The 21,263-nt window shown below is 42.1% G+C and overlaps 1 protein-coding gene across 3 annotated transcripts in view; it reads left to right on the top strand.

The window, feature by feature from the left end:
* The window catches only part of Astn1 (astrotactin 1), a 339,793-nt gene that overhangs the window by 142,582 nt on the left and 175,948 nt on the right, over positions 1-21,263 (top strand). For all 3 annotated transcript variants that reach the window (XM_045159035.1, XM_004658763.2, XM_004658764.2), the window contains exons 3-6: positions 11,538-11,931; positions 13,324-13,470; positions 15,292-15,399; positions 20,346-20,495. In XM_045159035.1, the coding sequence (XP_045014970.1) occupies positions 11,538-11,931; positions 13,324-13,470; positions 15,292-15,399; positions 20,346-20,495 (799 nt within the window). The remainder of the gene's footprint in view (positions 1-11,537; positions 11,932-13,323; positions 13,471-15,291; positions 15,400-20,345; positions 20,496-21,263) is intronic.

Below are 21,263 nucleotides of genomic sequence, written 5' to 3' on the forward strand. Positions count from 1 at the left end.
CAAGGTTCATTGTTCTCTGTGGCACATGCTTTAGAATTTGGGGCTTGTCTTTAAAATTTCAAGTGTCGTGGGTCAAATAAGTCAACACTTGAAGGAGCCTTGTGAGTAGCATTGAATGACTTATGTTGGGAGTCACTACTGTCATCCTTTGGGTCCTAAAACAGAATGCAATCTGTAGGTTTTCAAGTATCTTCTGTATCTGTATCTGGTGCTTAGAAGTTTGGTGAGGGGAGATCTGATCATAATGCAGTTCCTAGTTTCCCTGATGGGTGTTCCAGTACATTTCCTCCAGGTCTATCTTAGATGTCCTGTTACATTGTGCAAAGTTTCTACTATATCACTTATATCTCTAGTTGAATTTATAGACAACAGACAGATATAAGTCAGTATGCATGCATATCATGCTCACCAGGACATGGTTGATCCTCTCTGCTATTGGATTTTGAAGGCAGTTAATATCTTCTTATCTATTCAAAGTAAGAAAGTATAACCACCTTTGGAATAATCAAACTGTTGCTTGAAAGTAGGCATTTTAGCCTAGTGATCAAGCTTCATGGGAGAAGCAAGCATTTTAGGAAGCACTTCATATAGATATTTATGACTCCTTACTTGCATAGCCCCAAAGGTTAGATGTAAAAGCAATACAAGCAAGGGCTTAGTTTATAATAGATGGGCAGTTGGGTGACCAGAGCCCAGGCTGCACTGATAGACCTCTTTCACTCCCACAGGGGTCCCTAGCCACATCAATAAGATCAGTAGTTGAGTCTTGGTTTCAACTTATATCTCAGCTAAACCTGTAGCTCCTCTGATCTGCTGGTTTTTCACTTCAAGGTAAAAACAGTAATTTCTAATTATATTTACTGATAGGATTCAATGAAATAGTGAATACAACTCACCAAGTGTTATGACTGGCACACAATAAGAATTTAATAAGTAGTAGGTACTATTAATTGCCCTCCATTATAACAATACTATGAGAGCAAGGCAATGTATATGTAGAATAGCAAAACAAGGCAGGAACTCAGAGAAGAATGCAGCACACAGTAAGGTTTCTATACAGAGTGGAGAAGAAAGATGTCGTTTGTGACCTGGAGGTCTTCACAGAATAAACCATCTACCATGTAGAACCTTCACTATTCCACTGTAGGAATTATGCCACTAGACATTGCCACATATAGATGAATAGGAGCAGAGGCCCTGGATACCTGACTAGCCCCTGGCACAGCAGATCTCACAGCCATCATGATCAAGATGCACCCTACATGTGGGATGTGAACATGGTCAACACTAGACCTCGTGGGAAAGGCCTTCCACCTACACAGTGACTAGCTTCTCTGAATAGTACAGCTTTTAAGAGTCTACCTCATGTTTTTGTTTTTTTTTTTTTAATTTGGGACAGAAATATATCTTTGAAGCTTGAATTGGTTTAAATGATGATATTGATGAATATATACAAAATTCAAAGAAATCTTGTTACTTAACTCTCTCCCCTTCTATTCCCAGCCTATCGTGTTGCAGGCTGTGTTTATCCAATGTCACTGGGATTCCCACCTATACCTTGCATGAGGTCTGCCTCAGCGACTGTGCTCAGTCCCAGTTGCTGCCCACCCATGGTGCCTTCAGCTCTCCATGACTTCCTCTTCTCCCCTTGAGTCAGGCTGCCTGATTTCTGAGGACATGGATGAAAAAAAAAAAAAAAAACATCTCAATTCCCTTTGATTAGACAGAAAGTGGAATAAAGTTATTAGCATTTATGGTATCCACTGCTTCTTCTGTTATTTGTTCAAAAGTTCCTTTCATTTTTGTCCTAATGGAGCAGATTATTGTCATGATTTTATTTCACCTACTGCATGAAAACAAAGAGGAAAGAGGGAAGGAGCGTGGCCAAGAATAGGCATTGAGCATTACCCAGCTGGAGATATTCCCTTGTTGGCCTCATGCGTGGCTAGTGAAGTTGCACAGGCCTGGTGCTCGTAGCCCACGGGGGAAGGCTGCCTCCTGCAGCTCTGCCCATGAGTTACTGAAACAGCGATCTGGAGTGATTTCACTTCTTTGTGGATCCTTTAATCTCCCAGCCCGCCTGTCATGCATAATACACATGTTTGTGCACGGGCATGTGGACACCCAGCCACAAAAAGGGTTCTGTGTGGAGCTAGCCTCTCAATACATGACATTACCTCGACATTACCAGAAAATTGTTCAGTTTACATTAAGAGGAACGTAAGTACCCCAAATCCTCCTGATTCCATAGTGCTTTCTCAGTCTGCACAGATGCCAGTCACTGGAATGGGGACCTGAGACCCCAGCCCCATGGCAAGCCTCTTCTCCATCACCCCATTTCATTATTTATCACTCATCCTCTATGTTCTCATTAAGGCAATGACAGGTAACTGAAGCCACTAAGGATCCAAAAGCAGCTTAAGAAGAAATGCATTCCCTTGTATTTGCTTTGAGATAGCAAAGCCAAGGGTCTGTGACAAGAAAAATCTCAAGAACTGAAAAAGCAGCTCTAAAAAAAGAATCTTAAGGAGGACAACCTGAAATAGCCCAGGCTGACTCTAATGCACGAGCATCCAGCCACTGGCCCTGTCAGCTCTTGACTCTCATTACATAAAACCCTTGAGTCTCATAAAGGACTTAAAGACAAACTTCCAAGATTTCAAGAAGAAAGATCATGGTCTGAGCTAACTGAGTTAAAATGTTTGGATACAAGAAAAACACAATAATCAATGAAGTATGTAAGCAACTTATAAATTTGAGTTTCCTTTGAGAAGAACACACTCATAACATCACTAGGTTGGACCTGCCCACCTAGAAGGCTCTTGGTGACAGAGTTGGTCTTTTGTTTGTGGAAGGTTGTTGTTCTCTATGTTTACCAAGAAAATGACATGTTATGGGGGGAAGATCTTGAAGCACATCCCATTTCTTCCCTAAGCAATGGCTGCTTGGAGTGAGAGATTCGGTGAAGGGATTTTGGAGAACTCAAGGCAGCAGGCTGTACTGGAACCACACCCTGCTCAGAAGACAGTCAGGTTGAGTGAAGCCCTCCCCTCTCAGTGGGTTGTACCGCTCTCATCAAAAGCCCCAGAAGACATACTGAGGCTTCTTAATTAACATGGTGGCCCCGTGGCAACTGGCAAAACTTCCACACAATTAAAGACTTCACAAAAGCCCCAAGAGAAGGTAGTGTTCCTAGTAATTTATAGATTGAACTGGCTACTTAATATGCTTAAAGTGTTTCACTTCTCTTCCACTTGGGAAGGAGATGGGCAGGTGATAATGAATATCTATTCACCAGCCACCACAGAAGAGGGAATAAGTCAGAGTAGATAACTGAGGGGCTTCCACAATCTTCATGACACCACTTGACTTCCAAGGGCTAAATGGAGTCAATGGTCTGCCTCTGAAGTATTGGCTCCACCATATGCTTGGTCTATAGTTTGGGGCTTTACTGAGAAGGAATATACCATTGCTTTACCAGCTTAGAGATGCTTCTAGTGTGAGAAGGATCAGAGTTACAATATGCAAATTTCTGCATCCCTTCCCATTGCTATGCAAAATGTCCTATATTAGGTTTAAAGAGACCATAAGGAATGCAAAAAGTTGCACAGCTGTGTCGGAGACCTTCATGGTATAAATAATTTGGGTCTAGTTTTCCACTGGGCTCAGAGAACCATAAGATAAGAAGGGACTTGAAAAGCCATTTATCTATCATCTGTCACCCATTTATTATCCATCTATCTTATTAACTATCTGTCTATCTCATGTATAGTTATCACTTGTCTATCCATCTGATAGGGAAAGTCTGGATTAGAATATGGCCAGAGTTACCTATGCTATTTTCCTCTTGACCTGACTGCTGGAAAGGCAAGATGAAGATGTAAATGAGTGTGTGTATGTGTATATATATATCTGGAGAGAGAGAGAGAGAGAAAAAGAAAAAGAAAGAGAGAGTCTCTGGCCTAATCTTAGGGCATAGTTATGGAAAAATGGGCTACATGAGCCACCAAATAATGGCTATTTGATTCTTAATTTTTTCACCATTGTTTAATTCCTGTAGGGATGAAATTTGAATTCAGTGTGTCCAGTCGCCTTGAGGGATAATTAATGATGCCTCAGATTCACTCTGCTGTTACTCCTAGAATGGAACTGAGCTTTGAAATATGAGCTGATTGATTGGCTGCAGTCTCTTGACAGATGGTCGCTAGAAACAAAATCTCAGCTTTTCCGTTTTTCTGCCAAGGGTTCACAAAACCCAGGTGACGCCCTAAACTTTGGTGACATTTAATAGATCCAGATTCTTTTATTCTAGGATTTATTGATCATGTGATGCTGGCTTGGGGAAGATTTCACTGGCCTTGGAGTATAGTCCAGAGTTTTGCTTCTAGTCCAAGATGTCTTCACCTATTGCTATTTCTTTTATTCTGAAAAGATCTGTCTATAGCACTGATGATCTGTTTTTGTTTTCCCCTTATGCTCACATCTACCTTTAAAAGTCATAAGAGGTAGGTTATGTTCTCTAACTAGAATGTAAGCTCCATTATCTCAGGACCCCACTGCAGTACCTCCCTCACAGTGAAGACAATGCCCACTAGGTAAACATCTCCCCAAAGGAGATATCAAGGAACACTTGTTGAATAGCTTAGTAAGCACCTGAATGGATGAGTTGTATAAGCAATGAACCTCTGCCAGCCTAGCTTGCAAACACATAGAAGTCAGTGCTGAAATAAATGTATTCAAAGGTGATAGAGCCTCCTTTTCCTTTCCCCTTAGTTCCACAGCTACTGACTTTCTCTTCTGTGGCAGCCACTGTGATCAATCTTGGTGCTGTAAGAGATAAATGAAACATGGCCCCTACTCTCATTCAAGACTATAAAGGTAGCAGAAGAGATGGAGGAGCAAATCAAAGGCAGAAGTACTTGTGGTTAATGTGGAAGGGTTTATGGGCAGTGCGTTGAGACTAGGGGGGAGTCAGCTGAGGCTGTTTGGCTAAATGGACTTGGAAGAGTGACTAGGATTCAGCTTAGGAAGGAGGAGGCTTAACCAGGAGACAAGGTGAATATGAAGGCAATCTTGTGGTTGGACCCAGGGATTAGGATAAGCATAAAAGGGAGGTATGCCCATTCTCCCTGCATTTTCTGTCTCTCTTTTAAATAAATACATTCTAAAATATATAAACTATCTGAGCACCCTCATGTGCCACTCTCTCAGGTTAGCACTGTAAATGTCAATTTTGTAATAAAATAAAGGTTGATTCCATTTGCTTGATCTCTATTAAAACCAGTAGAAATGATTTATTGATTTTTTTAAAAAGTATTTCTTAATGGCGCTATTTGTTTTTGCAAGAAACTTGTTAATAGATACGAAATCCTGATATACTTCAAGTGGGATTCTACTTACAACACATTAACAGTGTTGGGAAAAATCAATAAAATAATCAAAAATCTCATGCAATGATATGAATGAGTGAATAAAGAACAAAACAATTTCATACCATGAAGGCAGTTGTTATTTATTTTTAATGTTCAAAGTTTGCAAGTAGTTACTCTTCTCCTGAGTCCTGATCCAACTTAAGATTTTGTTTTGGGGTTTCAATGTCATAAAATCTGAAACTAACCCAGAACCATTCCAAGCCAGAGTGAGCCAGAAACAAAGCAAGGCATAGGGATAACTCCTGCATGCTCCCTAAAGCCTGTGCTATGACCCTGCCCAGGTTGGGTGGCATATTATTGCAGGGCCTATAGACAGAACTCTATATGGACTTAGAAGGCTGGACAAAGTTTGTTTTTGCCAGTGAAATTTCTTGTGCCATGTAAGACAATGTAAGCACTATCACCTCTCCTGTCTCTTTTTGATTGGCTATTATTAAGTTCCCAGCTATAGTCCTTGATCTAAGGTTTGAACCACTTATTAAACTCTTTATTTCATTAGATTAAAAGAAATATCTTTGCTGAGCATAGTAGCACTGAGGAGAATGAAGTAGGAAGACCACCATGAGTGTGAGGTCATCTGGGACTACAGAGTGAGTTCCAGGCTAGAGTGAGACCCTACCTTACAAAAACACACAAAAAAAAAATCTCTTAGAAACATGTGTTACTGTATGTGTAAAATTATCTATCAAAGTAGAAGGGTTAAAAATTATGAATATCAATGAATTATGGCTTATAATTGGGATTTAATAATAATTTAGTGTGACAGTGATCTTCCAAGTCCACATTGTAGAACAGTTATCAAAGTTTCTAGACCTGTGCCTCATTCTAACATAATGAAAGCTATCTTACTTTTGCTTGATATCTGTTCAGTGAATATAGCAGTTGAGCACTACAGAGGAATTTATATAGAGTAATCTTATAAATTATTTTTATTATAAAATCTTATTGAAAGCATTGCATATTAATATTGTATTGCATTATAGTCTGAATATTATTGTTTATATAATAACCCACAATTAATGAGTAAATCATACCAAATGTTGTGATAACAATTTATTTTATGGAAGTAGAGAAATCACAGGACAACCGGAGACCTGAGAATCCTCTTCCCTATGACTATGTTTAGTTTCACCTTCTGATTGGAGCTTATTAGCATATAACCAATTGCCAGGTGTCTGATGTCATAAGTCACTGCCTCTCAACAGAGGAAACATTCCACTAAGGCAAGAGTAAAGGAACTAAATAAATTTAAAGGGTGTAGACCCTCTTATAGCCCAAGGTTAGTGGGAACTTGACAACAGAAAGCAGAATTATAATCTGAATATGATTCTGGCTTGTTTCCCAGTTCCAGATGTGGTTTCCTTTCCACTGTGAGTGGAACTGTTAGTCAATGCAAGAGCAGATGGTTATCCACCATGTGTGCCACTATTGCACTTGTGTGAGCATCACATCATGTTGTTTGCTTCTGAGTTGCTTAGCTATCAAGCTGTTTGGACAGATGTTGGCCTCTTTCTCCCAGTAGCTCATGTAGCACCTTCTAGCACTAGATGAGCTAATTATCTGGGGAATGACTCTCTTCTGGGTTACAACTAGGTCTCTTCATTGTACATGCCAACAGCATACGGTGTCTTCAGCAGTAGGGTCTTACCATTGACCTCTGGTGGGTAATCAAGTGCTCTGACAGAGTAGGTCTCTCTCATCAAGAGCTCTTTGTGGATGTAAACCACATCCTGGTACAGGGAGTTACAGGCCAGTGCCAAAGGGAAAGAAAAATAAAAAGACAGAAAAGAAACAGGAGGAATTTAAGGTTGGGTTTTGGCTCACCCTCTTCAGGGACCTTTGATTCAGGTGCTCTTCCTAAGGTCCTCTTGAGGGTTCCACCTTTTAGTCTGACTTCCAGGGTATAAGATTCTGTGATACCAGGGCAATTTGGGCTCAGTTTTGTTTCCCCCTTTTCCTATTCCCCTTCCCCCAAGCCCTGCACTCCCTATTGTCCAAGCCTGGAGATACTATTTAGGTTATGTCAGCAACTCAGACTTATCCTGGTTAGGAACTGCAGATAAGTGAGACTGTGCCATGATTGTCTTTCTGTGATTGGGTGAGTTGGCTTAGAATGTTCTGTCCCAAGTTTGACCATTTCTCTACCAATGTCATTGTGTCATTTTTTCTTACCACTGAGTAGAATTTCATCATGTAGATGTACTGCATCTTGGTTATCCATTTATCAAATGATGGGCACCTGGGTTAATTTCAGTTTTTAGCTATTATGAATTGACCAGTTATAAACATGGTTAAGCAAATATCTCTGAGCTAAGATGTGGAGCTTCTAGGGTAAATGCACAGTAAGGGAATAACAGTGTCTGTTGGTAACTCTATGTTCACCCTTTTCCGGAGTCTCCATATTTATTTCCATAGTGGTTGTACCAGCTTACATTCCCACCATCCATGAATGAGTGTTCCTATTTCTCCACATCCTCACCAACATTTGTTTTCATTTGATTTTTTTAATCTTTGCTATCCTTACTGGAGCAAGGTGGAATCTCATGATTTTTTAACTTTTTGCTGTCAGCTAATCTTGGATTTTTATTCTTTTGTTTGTTTTGTTTTGTTTTTCAAGGTAGGGTCTCACTCTAGCCCAAGCTGACCTAGAATTCACTCTGTAGTCTCAGACAGGGTGGCCTTGAACTCAGGGCAATCCTCCTACCTCTGTCTCCCAAGTGCTGGGATTAAACACATGTGCCACCATGTCTGGCTAAGAATTGACTTTTTGGAGGTTCTTTGGCCTTAAACTCATGGTGATCCTCCTACCTTTGCCTCTCAAGTACTGGGTTTAAAGGCATGTACCTTCATGGCTGGCAGACTTTTATCTTTGGTAAATACAAAGTTACTTGTGTTTTGTGTGCTTGGTCAACTGTTCTTTGTGGCAGTAGCTCTTTGACGTGTGGCCAGATAGATGTACACTCAGTAGTTATTTTATTCAGTCTGTGAAGTGTGGTCGTCCAGTCTCTCCTACTCTGTTCCTGTGATTTATGAAGTAAGGATTAAGAATACAGGTTCACAGCTAATCACTATGGTCCTATTCCAGTCCTTCTAGCTATGTGGTATATGACCTTGGATACATTGTTTAACCTCTATGCCTCAGATTTTTTTTTTTTTTTTTGCAAATGATGACAGGCAAACAATTAACTCTACCCCTTTGTATTAAAAATGTAGAATATTTGGAACAAATGCCTTGTACATAGGAAATACTCATCAGACAGCTGTTCTTATTTCATTACTGTGTAATATGGGCAATGGAACTATGGACTGGATCTTGCCGTAACCCTGTTGTGACCATCTTCATGAAAAACTAGAGAGGAAGAGTGAAGGGCTTCTTAAACTTCTATGTGTGCTAGAAAGATAGAGTTTAAACCATTCCTTGGAGATGGATGTTTATGCTGCTCTTACAGCTCTTTAGGGAATAAAATTACCTCTGGCTTTCAGTGGCCTAATTCAATGTCTGACAACTTTTCTCAGTTGGGAAGTTATTCCTTCTGTGTAGCTTAATTACCTATTGTTGCCGTTTCAATTTTGGGTGAGGGAAAGGATAGATGGTCTGATTCTTAGATGAACATTCTGCTGAAAGCCCTTGGAGCAGGCCCAAGCTCTCACCGCAAATAGACTGGTGCAGGACGTGGTTTAGCACAGTCTAGGTACAGGGTCTGTGAGGTTCCAGGCAGAACTCTGCTCTCTGTGTGTCTGAGATTCCTAAGCATGGGTGGCAGTGGACATCAGGACATTTGTCTTTGCACTTATACACCGTGTGATGTGAACATGTTTATTCTGTCTGTTTGTTTACACAAATGGTTGCACCAGGAGAAAACATGGTATACATAAAAGAAAAAAAAGTTGAAAACCGGAAAGTTATACATCCCAAACAAGCCCTTTAATATGGCCTGTCACTTGGCAGGAGACTCCATGGCTTCTTGTTTCTCTCTTTTTGGAGTCGGCTAGGAAGTGATAGTGTGTGTGTTGGGTGTGGGGGTCTTTCTCTCAACTATATGGTAGAAGGGGGCTGGAGAGATGGCTTAGCGGTTAAGCGCTTGCCTGTGAAGCCTAAGGACCCCAGTTCAAGGCTCAATTCCCCAGGACCCATGTTATCTAGATGCACAAGGGGGCACATGTGTCTGGAGTTCATTTGCAGTGGCTGGAGGCCTTGGTATGCCCATTCTCTCTCTCTCTCTCTCTCTCTCTCTCTCTCTCTCTCTCTCTCTCTCTCTCTCTCTCTGTCTCTGCCTCTTTCTCTGTCTGTCACTATCAAAAATAAATGGAGGGCTGGAGAGATGGCTTAGCGGTTAAGCGCTTGCCTGTGAAGCCTAAGGACCCCGGTTCGAGGCTCGGTTCCCCAGGTCCCACGTTAGCCAGATGCACAAGGGGGCGCACGCGTCTGGAGTTCGTTTGCAGAGGCTGGAAGCCCTGGCGCGCCCATTCTCTCTCTCTTCCTCTATCTGTCTTTCTCTCTGTGTCCGTCGCTCTCAAATAAATAAATAAATAAAAATTTATAAAAAATAAATAAAAAATAAATAAATGGATAAAAATAAACAAAAATTTAAAAACATATGTGGTTGAAGAAGGGGGGTGTACAGAAAGAATTACTAGGAGAGGAAATTTACAAATCTAGATCAGAATTATAAGATTGAAAAAGCCACACTGGGTATTTGTAGGGATATTCTTGGCACATACTCATGTGGGTGGGCCCCCAGACATTGATAAGGGTTTTCCATCTTTAGCCTATAAAATAGAGTAGGGTCAAGCATAGAACCACATGGCACACCCCAACATAAGAAAGGTTTCAAGGATATTGACCAAAATCAAGGAGTGACCACACACCGTGGACAGGAAGATTTGTACCTGCATTGCACTGTTCAGGAGAGTGCGTGGAGGGCCCACTCTCCAACTCTGCAAACCTTGCCCATGGCAGGCCAGGGACAGGTGCTCAGTCTTGCTGAGCTCTGCACGCTCTTGCAACAGACACCTGAGTGGTGTTTTCACTTATAAGGATTGGATAGAAAGGTGGGGGCCTTTGAGCACGGAAAGGAAATTCCTCCCTCAGCTTGGCTCCAGGGCATGGTATCAGTCCCTCTTCTCAAGAGGTAACAAGAACAGAAACTAACTGTGGTGCAATATGAGGAAAGTCATGTGAAAATAGCAAGGCTTTTTCCCACACTTGGTGGTAAATCCCTGATGGATGTAAATTTCTCTTTGGGTTTGTTGACAGTTTTACTTGCTGGGCAAGTTACTCACAGTGAGACAGTTAAGGGTACTTGGAGAACAGCCTTGATGGTACGTGATGCATTATGCTGGGCACTTCCCTTGGCTTCCTAAACTGATTCTTAGCTACCATCTCAGGCAGTTAAAAGTGGTATCTTCTTCATCATGAAGATGAGGAAGGTGAGTTTTAGAGCTGATAGGACTTGTTGATCAGGGTTAATATGCACCCAAGATGGATACGACTGATGGTTAGATGGGAGACGGGAGAAACTCCATGCCTTGCCACAGCGATGGCTGTTAGAAAAAATGAGCCAAAACCAGCTTTCCATATAGCAAGTTTTCCTCAAGAAACAAACCACCTTCTCCACTTCTGCTGCTGAAATATTTCTGTGTCCTTCTTACTCCCACCTCTGTCTCAAAAACTTCTCTTTCTTCAAATTATTTGTTAACCCAGAAGCAACTTGATTCCCTGAAACAATGCACCAGCCAATAGCTCAATATTTCTTTCATGTTAAACGCCAGTGTCAGCAGATTATCTCCTTGCTCTTTTTTTTTTTTTTTTTTTTCGAGGTAGGGTCTCACTCTGGCTCAGGCTGACCTGGAATTCACTATGTAGTCTCAGGGTGGCCTCGAACTCTCGGCGATCCTCCTACCTCTGCCTCCCAAGTGCTGGGATTAAAGGCATGCGCCACCACGCCCGGCTCTATCTCCTTGCTCTTGTATGGTGTTTGCTGTGAGTGCTCAGCACAGCTGATTGCATGAACTAATGAATGGGATATGCATGGGGATAGCAATAGGAGCAGTGACTCTGTAGGAAGACCCTTCTCCCCACACTCACCTGTTATCCTGTCTTAGGGTGGCATGATTGCTCTGCTGCTGTCCATCTTGTGTCTGGTCATGATCCTGTATACTCGCCGGCGCTGGTGTAAACGTCGCCGGGTCCCCCAGCCCCAGAAGAGTGCCAGTGCGGAGGCAGCCAACGAGATTCACTACATCCCTTCTGTGCTGATCGGCGGCCATGGGCGAGAGAGTCTGCGCAATGCCCGTGTGCAGGGCCATAACTCCAGTGGTACCCTGAGCATCCGAGAGACGCCTATCCTGGATGGCTATGAGTATGACATCACAGACCTGCGCCACCACCTGCAGAGGGAGTGCATGAACGGAGGAGAGGACTTTGCCAGCCAGGTCACGCGCACGCTGGATTCCCTGCAGGGCTGCAACGAGAAGGCTGGAATGGACCTCACGCCAGGTGGGGCAGGGTTGGGAGAAGGACAGGCACTGTTTATGCTTTGTCTCCAGGAGGCTGGGGGAGGATAAGGAGTGTTCATTAACTTTCATGGTGATATGAACCAGGTGGACAAAAATAACATGTTCGCTAAAATGGTCGGATTTAAAATGTTTGCTAATCTAGAAAATTGGAACAGCAGTATGAACTGGATCTCCTTCCACATTCACCATGCCATTAGGAGTAGGAGATGACTTTACATGTAATAGAGGAGTGTTACAGCCTTTCAGTATTCTGGGCTGTGTTGATGTTTTTGTATATGTTTGCACAGTCAATTTAATTTTCCACTGAAATGGACAGAGCTAACTGTTCTTTTCTCAGAAGATGGTTAGGTAGGCCTCAGGTGTTCGAACTGCATTACCTTGTCCATGTCTCGCTGATCTCTACAAAGATGTGTTGTTTTTTTTTTTTTCAAAGAAAATGAAGGAATGGAATCAAAGCATCTGATCTTAGATGCTATGTGTATCTATCAAGACAATGAGTGGAAGAGACTTGGACATAATCCAGCAGGACAGGATCAGGATCAGAAATTTGCAGAGAGAGAAGTCCAATTATTTTACAGTATCCCACCTCTATGGTGCTATGAATAAGGCCATCCTGAAAGGTGAATTCTTGACAGTGATCTTTCAAGGCTGTGCCTGATTCTTTGTGAGGTAGATATATTTGAAGCGGCATACTGCTTAAGATGCATAGACTTTTGGTGAGACTAAAAGACAGAAATTACATGAAGGGAAATAGAAATTCTGCTTGAATTCATGTAGAAGAGGTTCTACATGAATAACCATTTTCTTATAAGATTTAAAGTATGAGAAGCTGGGAAGGAAGGGAGGGTCTTCAACGGCTCTCATTTTCCCCACAGCACTTGGTACAGTGCTAAGACCACCAAATGGACAAATGGTCCTCGGGGAACATAATCAAATGTCTGTAAGGGGGCAGACAGATCACAGATATGTGCAGACAATAGGGATTGGTTGAGATTGTGATGAAAGAGAGGCCATGTTCTGCCTGAATGCACACAAATTCGATTTCTTCTAAAACCCTGTGTTGACCAAAACAAAGAAATCTGTGGTCTGTGTTAGCCAAGGGGTGGCAAGCAGTGATTTATCAATACAGAATTAGTTCAATTGGATTTTCAATTGTAATCCTCTTACTTCCCTTCTTCTATAACTTTCTAGCCCCCAGAAATCTAAAAGGAGTATTTTAGTTTCCATCAACATCTCCCTTTATAGGTTCCTTATGCCAATGAGATGAAACTCCTTCTACTCCATATATATTTCCTTTCTCTCATTCTTTTTATTTTTTTCTCCTTTGACCTTTTTATCTTAAAGATTATTTTCTTGACTTTTTCTTATACAGGAAGTGACAATGCCAAGCTGTCTTTGATGAACAAGTACAAAGATAATATCATAGCTACCAGTCCTGTGGACTCCAACCACCAGCAGGCCACTCTGCTTTCCCACACCTCCAGCAGCCAGAGAAAGCGGATCAACAACAAAGCAAGAGGTACCCATGCCTGGTGCTAGCGACTGCAGGAGGATTCCTCAGTGTAGGCATAGTGAAGGCTGTGACTATGAATATCCTTCATACATAATAGAAAGCATTGCTAGAAGGGGTAGGCCCTGATACAGACTTTTGGAAGCTGGTTAAATGCTACTAACCCAAAACTTGAAAAGGGCAAACCTCTTCTTAATTTTTTTCTAACTTTTAATATTTATTTATTTATAAGAAGAGAGAGAAATAAAGTACGGGCATGTGAACATGCCAGAGCCTCTTGCTGTTGCAAACTCCAGATACACGTGCTACTTCAGGCATCTGGTGTTATGTGAGTACTGAGGATGTGAATCCAGGCCATCAGGCTTTGCAAGAAATCACCTTTCACTGCTGAGCCATCTCTCTAGCCCCAAAGTATAAACCTTTTAATTAAGTTACAAAATGTATATTACACTCAGGAAATAATTAGACAAGTGTGTAAAGATGTGTGTAAAAGGCACTTCCTTACAACATTGTCTAAACAAATGAAAATAATCCTGAATGATTTAAATGTCCATCAATCGCCAGGCGAGGTGGCGCACGCCTTTAATCCCAACACTTGGGAGGCAGAGGTAGGAGGATCGCCATGAGTTCGAGGCCACCCTGAGACTACATAGTGAATTCCAGGTCAGCCTGGGCTCGAGTGAGACCCTACCTCAAAAAAGAAAGTCAAAAAAACAATAAAACAATAAAATAAAATAAAATAAATGTCCATCAACAAGGAATCAGTTAACTATCTGACATGTCTGTGTAATTACTGGTGACTGACCATGCAGTTATTTAAAATGATAACTTAAATCTATATTTGTTAATATAGTAAGTTTCCCACCATCTATTCAATGGGTAAGAAGTTATAAAAGAGAAGGTACAACAACCTCCCATTTTGCTGTGGGAGTGAAAACTCATACAGGTCTGGAGAGATGTCATGGGCAGGGGGGTTAGAGGGTTTGTGCCAGCATGAGGGCATGAGGGGGACTGAGACTGACCAAGATCAATTCTCCAGCACCTACATGATACAGAGCTAGGTGTGGTCATGCATACCTGAATCTCCAGTCCTGAGACTAGAGAATCGTTGGGCAGGAAAATTGCCAGGGCTAGTGAAAATGGCAAGCTCCAGAACTAGTAAGGCACTCTGATCTCCAGGAAATGTACAAAAATGAGCAACAGGACACACACACACACACAAACACGGGGTACAAATATGCAAACACACATGCATCATACCACACTACACATACTGTACACAGCAACAGATACCTTTACTTGTTTATCAAAAAAGACAGAAACATATACATCAAGTGTTAATAGAGTTCTGTTCTGATTTAGAGGTTTCAGAGTTGTCCCCATACATATTTTATGTATTTCCTTTATTCTTTTCGCACATATATGTGCATATTCTGAGCAGTAAATAATGGAAAAGTGCAATATTCTTTTCTCCCATGACATATTTCCAGTCTCTTAGTCTCAATGAGAATGGGACCTTTTTCCCTTTCTTCTTTCTCCACCCTTCATCCCTTCCCTAGAAGTTGTCTCTGACCTTGAGTGTCAGCAATGTCCCTAGTCCTGGAAGCATAGCTAGGTGGGGAGAGAGCACTAGCAAGCACGGTCATCAATGTCTGCTTCTCCAGCCAATCTGGACCCCAGGAAGCCTCTTTCACCCCCACTATGTCTCCCAGGTTGTCAGTCAAGTGTTCTCATTTTTTATTGACTTTTCAATTAGATATACCCAGGGATTCTATAACATGAAAAGTGAAAATCTGCTTTTTGCTCTGCTTTTCATTTTTATCATTTCAGCTGGTTCTGCTTTCTTGAACCCTGAAGGAGACTCGGGCACAGAGGCAGAAACTGACCCTCAGCTGACCTTTTACACGGACCCCTCCAGGAGCCGGAGGCGCAGTCGGGGTAGGAAGGAGGGAGGGGTGGAAAGGGTTAAGTACTAGGGTAGGTGGGGAGGGAGGGGAATGTAGAGGGCTCCGGGGCCTGTGCCAGCCTCGGCAGAAAGAATGTACCACCACTGGTGTCTCCACCCAAGGAAGAAAGAAGAGCCAGCCTAGAGTGCCAAGTGTCGGAGAGCCATCTCTCCCAGATAATGGCACTCTCAAACAAGTTTCCATGTTGTTTGAAAGGCTGTTTCTTGGTCAGAAGACTCTCGATTTCTTCTGGAAGACTCAGCAGTCATATTTTGCTATTTAGACAAAGAAAGTAAAGATGATAAAGTTTGCTACCTGTGAAAAAAAATGACTAGTATCTGTGCCCATTACTTACTTAGCCATATTGGCCCTGGGATTGAGCTAAGCAGGGATTGCAGACAGACTAGATGAGGAATGATCAGTGGTTTAGAAAAAGAAAATAGGTAATTTTCTTACCTTTAAACCTTCATTCAGTAAATCTTAGGATTTAACTCTTGGCCAAACTTAGGAAGCTACGTCATTCTTAGCACTGACACGGCTTTCCTTCCATGTACTGAGACTTCGCGTGTGGATTCTGCCACTCTGTCGTTGCCACTGCCTACATTTTTGCTGGTGTTACTGACACTGCTAATGGAGTTCTGTGTTCAAATTCCAAAGCACTTCACTGTCCACTTGTGTGCTATTATAAAAGAACATGACTTCTCTGAGCCTCAGCTATGCCCACACACATTAAATGAGGTGACACCAATATGTGCATTAGGTTTCTGTCAGAATTGCATCATAACAAGAAGCACAGCTTGTTTGGGGCTATTACCAAAGCACTAGAAAATCCCTGCTGCTGCTCTGATTGGTCTTGTGAGTGCAGCCCCAGATTTCTGCAGAGCCCCCCGTTGTTGGTGGGGGTACATGAGTGACATCGCCGCAAGTCCATCTTGCATGGACATGATGCACTGGCATATTCCAAGTAGTCCTTAATCGAGACCATTCAAAGCATACACACTTTGGCTGTGTCCTATTCACCCACATTCTCTTCATATACAATTCATCCTCCCCAAAGACTAATATGGGTGGCTTTTGAGTTTTCAATTCCCACTCAACTTCTTTTTACCATTTTTCTGGAAAGGCATTGGGACTCTGAGTACCCTAGCTTCCATTACCTCAGTTTCCCCAAGTTGAGAATGTAGGTGAAGGTATCCTCTTCTCCCTTGTACGCTTAAACTATTTTACAGAGCATATACTTAACCTAGGTCACATCAGAGCAGTATGTGTCCTGCTTTACTAAAGAATATCCATGCTAGTTATTTTGAATGAGCTTGGTCAGAGCATAAAACTCATATATATATATATATATATATATATATATATATATATATATATATATGAATATATATGATATAATATAATGATACATAATACATATGATATATGAATATATATGATATATTATGATATGATATATAATATATATGATATATGAATATATATGATATATATATAAAATTTCCAAGCCCTGCTAGTGCATCAACTATTCATTTCTGGTAACTAAACTACAAGGGTCATAAGGGTAGAGTATGCCTAATTTTTTTTTCAAAGTGCCTACAAAAGGGTTTTGCCTATAATAGACAAATGTGTTTGTTTTGTTGGACTAGATGTATCAATCAGAGCAGCAAGATTATTTAATAACCTGCCTCCTCTGGGACAGACTTTTTGATAGATAGTAGTCATGTAAGAACATCGCATAATGATAAGGCTTTGCTTGCTAATAAAAATAAAGTAAAATGAGTGCTTAAAAGAGAGAACACTTTATTCTACCTGGCAGCAAAGGAGGCAAAAAGGAAGACTTATAAGCTGGATTGTAGATTATAGACTATGTGAAGGATTTCTTGAAGAGAATAAGTCTAGAACAAAATTATTTCCACATAGAAAAGTAGTACATTGAAAAAGCCTTGAGGAGGGCTGGAGGGATGGCTTAGCAGTTGAAGCACTTTCCTGCAAAGCCAAAGGACCCAGGTTTGATTCTCCAGGACCCACGTTATCCAGATGCACAAGGGGATGCAAATGTCTGGAGTTCATCTGCAGTGGCTGGAGGCCTTGGTGCACCCATTCTCTCTCTTTCTCTCTCTCTCCTTATTTCTCTGTCAAACAAATAAAAATAAAATATCTTAAATAAATAAAAAAGCCTTGAGGGCACCAAGCAACATGGCTTTCGTTTAATATGGTAGCTCTAGCCAGTATGTAAACACATGCACATAGGGACCGGTAAGATGAGAGCAGAGACTAGGCTAGCCAATCAACTTTGTACCTGGCATGCTACTGACTTTGTGCTTGCTTCTGTGGAAGAAAAGCCACTGAAAGAAATCAAGGCCAGGTAGAGATGCTGATTTTTGGGGTGGTGATGTAGATGGAAGCGAGACAAAAGGCTGTCTGTTGCAAGTCATTGCACTCACATGAGAGCAGCAGGCACGTGCCTGTAAACGGTGATGACACTGCGATAAGAGCTATGACTGCAGGGGACACCAAGAGCCGGAAGAACCAGGGTGAGCGGGAATCTGTTCTTGAGGGCTTCAGGAAAGTGTTTACAGGAGATGCTGTTTGAGTTGAGACTCGCAGAGTAGGTGTATACCAAGATGACAAGGTGACAAAATGGCCTTCTACAGAGGAGGAGATAATACGTGCAAAGTCACTGAGACGTAAATGACGTTCTCGTGAGGAAGCACCAAAAGCCTTCCTTACAATGAAGTTCAGAGTATATGTTTGCAAGCTGTTTAGGAAATGAAGGTGGATGATCAGCAGATCGAGAAGGTGACTGCGATGGCCTGGACCTGCTCTTTCACTTGGTTACTGGCCAGCTGTGCTGGCCGTGAGGCAGCAAGGTGAGAGCCAGTAGATGTGTCTGTGATGGCTACTGCCAGCATTCTGGCATGAGATGATACAGTAGGTAGAGAGGGAAAAAACGGAGGTGAAATTTTGATCACAGAATAAAAAACAAAAAGCAAATAATGACTTTGGTGGTAGGAGGGCGTGGCTTGTGAATAAGTGGGAAAGCTGGGTGTTGTTGGTTGGTTGGTTGGTTTTGAGTTGAGATATGACATAAATTACTTGAGTAATGGGAACAGAGTGGGTAGCATGGTTTAAGAGAAGGTGACAGGCCTACTTTGGTATGTGTATTATTCTAATACCTGTGCTGAAACTAGGCTGGGATGAAGTGTGGAGAAATGGATTTCATGCTGGAAGGATGTAAGCATGAATAGAAGACCCCAAAATAGGAAGGGCAGTGGCTACCTGAAACCAAATCACTCCCTCCTAGTTCTTGCCAATACATTCTCCCAAGAGAACCTGTTCCTTAGTGGGTGGGTGTGGTCATGGGCCAAAACTCCGTGTTCCTGAAAGTATAAGTTCCAAAGCCTCCATACCTTTGAGGTTATTTGGCTCAAGATATGACCTGCAGTTCCCCCAGCCCCTACTCCTCAATGAGACCAGCTTCATAATACACAGTCATCAATCAATGATGTGGACCATGTAAAACACTGATGCCTGACACATAACAGCCATTTCACAAGTATTAGCTATCATGATGGGTGCTATCTCTTTGGGACTTATTTTTCTCCTTTGTAAAGCAGGAAATCACCAGAGATGCATTGAAAGGAAGCAAATACTTTAAAAGAAAATAATGTACAGAAAGCACTCATCATAGCATCTGCTATAATGAAATGTTTATTATTATTAATAACAAATATTAACACAGAAGTAAGAAAACTTCAAGACTTACACATTTTGTTGTCTTTCTTTCTCACCCTCCTATGTGTGTTCTGTCTCCATGTGAAAGACTCCTGTACTTGCTGCCCCTTTGTCCTTAAATGGATGTAGCAAAACACTCAACCCTCAAAACAAACCCTTCCTTCCCTCCCCTTGTCCTCACTTACCTGAGATTTTTTTTGTACCCTAGTGATGATCATTCCCTCTAGTGGCAGCAGGACTCTGGGATTATTCTGTTATGACAACATGATTCACTTATACAGAGCCAACTTTCACTAATCTCAGTTCAGTCCTTCAAAGTATAACTCTTCTATTAAGACTCTCATCTCTAGAGCAAACACAGTCTCTTTCAGCCCAGGGAACACCTCCTGGTAGCCCTGACTTGCACCATAGGGGTACAGCCTTCTGTTAGATTGTCCTCTGTGAATATTGGTGTAAGTGCAGTGTAGAGTTTACCTAAGCACTGAGTAGTAATGAATTATGTCTTTTGTAGTTAGCTTCTCATTGCTGGAACAAAACACCTGACTGACCAAAAGCAGCTGATGGGAGGAAGGCTTTAGATTGGCTTACAGTGTCAAGGTAAAGTTTCAGCATAGCAGGAGAAAGGATGGTAGAACAGAGGCTGGATGTCACATCTTCCTGCAACAGCTTGCAGAAAGCAGCAAGGGTAGCTGAGCATGGTAGCACATGCTTTTAATTCCAGCTCTTGCGAGGCAGAGGTAGGAGGATCACCTTGAATTCAAGGCCACCCTGAGGCTACATAGTGAGTTCCACGTCAGCCTGGATTAGAGAGAGACCCTACCACTCTTACAAAGGGAGCTGATCATCAAGCATTTAGAGAACACATAAGTCTGTGGGGGACAACTGATTCAAACCTTCCCAAACCCTTTCCTAAACTCTCTTGTAAATCTGTCCCAGCCAAGTGCAGAGTACTTGCACTTGACTCACTATTATTGACCCTGAGGGCCACTACTTGCCAAATTCCCTCCTACTTCCACCAGATGACATGACGTCTGTAAGGATGTAGGTCACCAAGGTCATGAGGCAGAGATATTTTCTGTCTCCTGTGGGTTAGGTTTATGAACCGATCCACCTTCCCTGTTTGCCAATCGAAGGGTGAGTTGAGCTTTCCATGACTTTTTTTTTTCTAACCACTATGTCTTGCTTTTGTCTTACTTTCAGTGGGTTCTCCCCGAAGTCCCGTGAATAAGACCACCTTGACCCTAATTAGCGTCACCAGCTGTGTGATTGGCCTCGTGTGCTCCTCTCACGTCAGCTGCCCTCTTGTCGTCAAAATCACCCTGCATGTCCCAGAGCACCTCATTGCTGATGGTGAGCCTATGCTGCCAGGAATGCCATGTCCTTGCCAAGAGGATGGTATTTGGGAGGTGGGGTGGTTGGAACAAAGTATAGGTAAGCCAAGAGTCACTGTTTCCTATTAGTATCATGAGAAATAGTGAGAAACCCGAGTAGGGAAGATTTAGGGTAATTTTAGAGTACCCACAGAGGAGCTAAGAAAGCAGATAACAAACAAATGGAGCAGTTCACCCCCTTTCCTCTACAACCACTCTCTTTTTTTCAAATTAGTCCCATTTTCTTATGCAGAGCACACTTAGCTTACATGTGGGCTGACACCCAAATCTTCATTGTCTTTGAGAAGGGAAAGGCTAAGCAGAGCAGTAGAGGCATTTAATGATTAGCCATGCTATGGCTTTCCTGACTCAGGTAAGAAATGCTGACTCACAGTGACTTGCTCTAAGACTAGAACCTGGGAGCAAGAATTTACTTTCACCCAGAGGGGCACCCCAGTATAGTAAGAGAAGGATATGGGTTGTCCTTGCATCTTTTAAGCCACAACACCTAATTGACTTGTTAATGTCTGGTCTCTCAGTTGCTGAAAGGCTGGAAACAGGTGGGGGCTGTTCACAGTGTTAGAGGACCTGCTATTTCATGGCAAGTAAAGACAGTCAGCAGGTCTCTGTTCCTTGGACTGCTGCCAGTGCTCGTGGCTGGGTGTGATGGAACCACGCCATGGCCATCACAGAGCCACTCTGTCCCTGTGTCCCTTTGGAACCCTCCAGCAATACAGGATGAAGCAAA

Source organism: Jaculus jaculus, chromosome 1 (assembly GCF_020740685.1).
Source record: "Jaculus jaculus isolate mJacJac1 chromosome 1, mJacJac1.mat.Y.cur, whole genome shotgun sequence".
In the NCBI taxonomy this organism is placed as follows: domain Eukaryota; kingdom Metazoa; phylum Chordata; class Mammalia; order Rodentia; family Dipodidae; genus Jaculus; species Jaculus jaculus.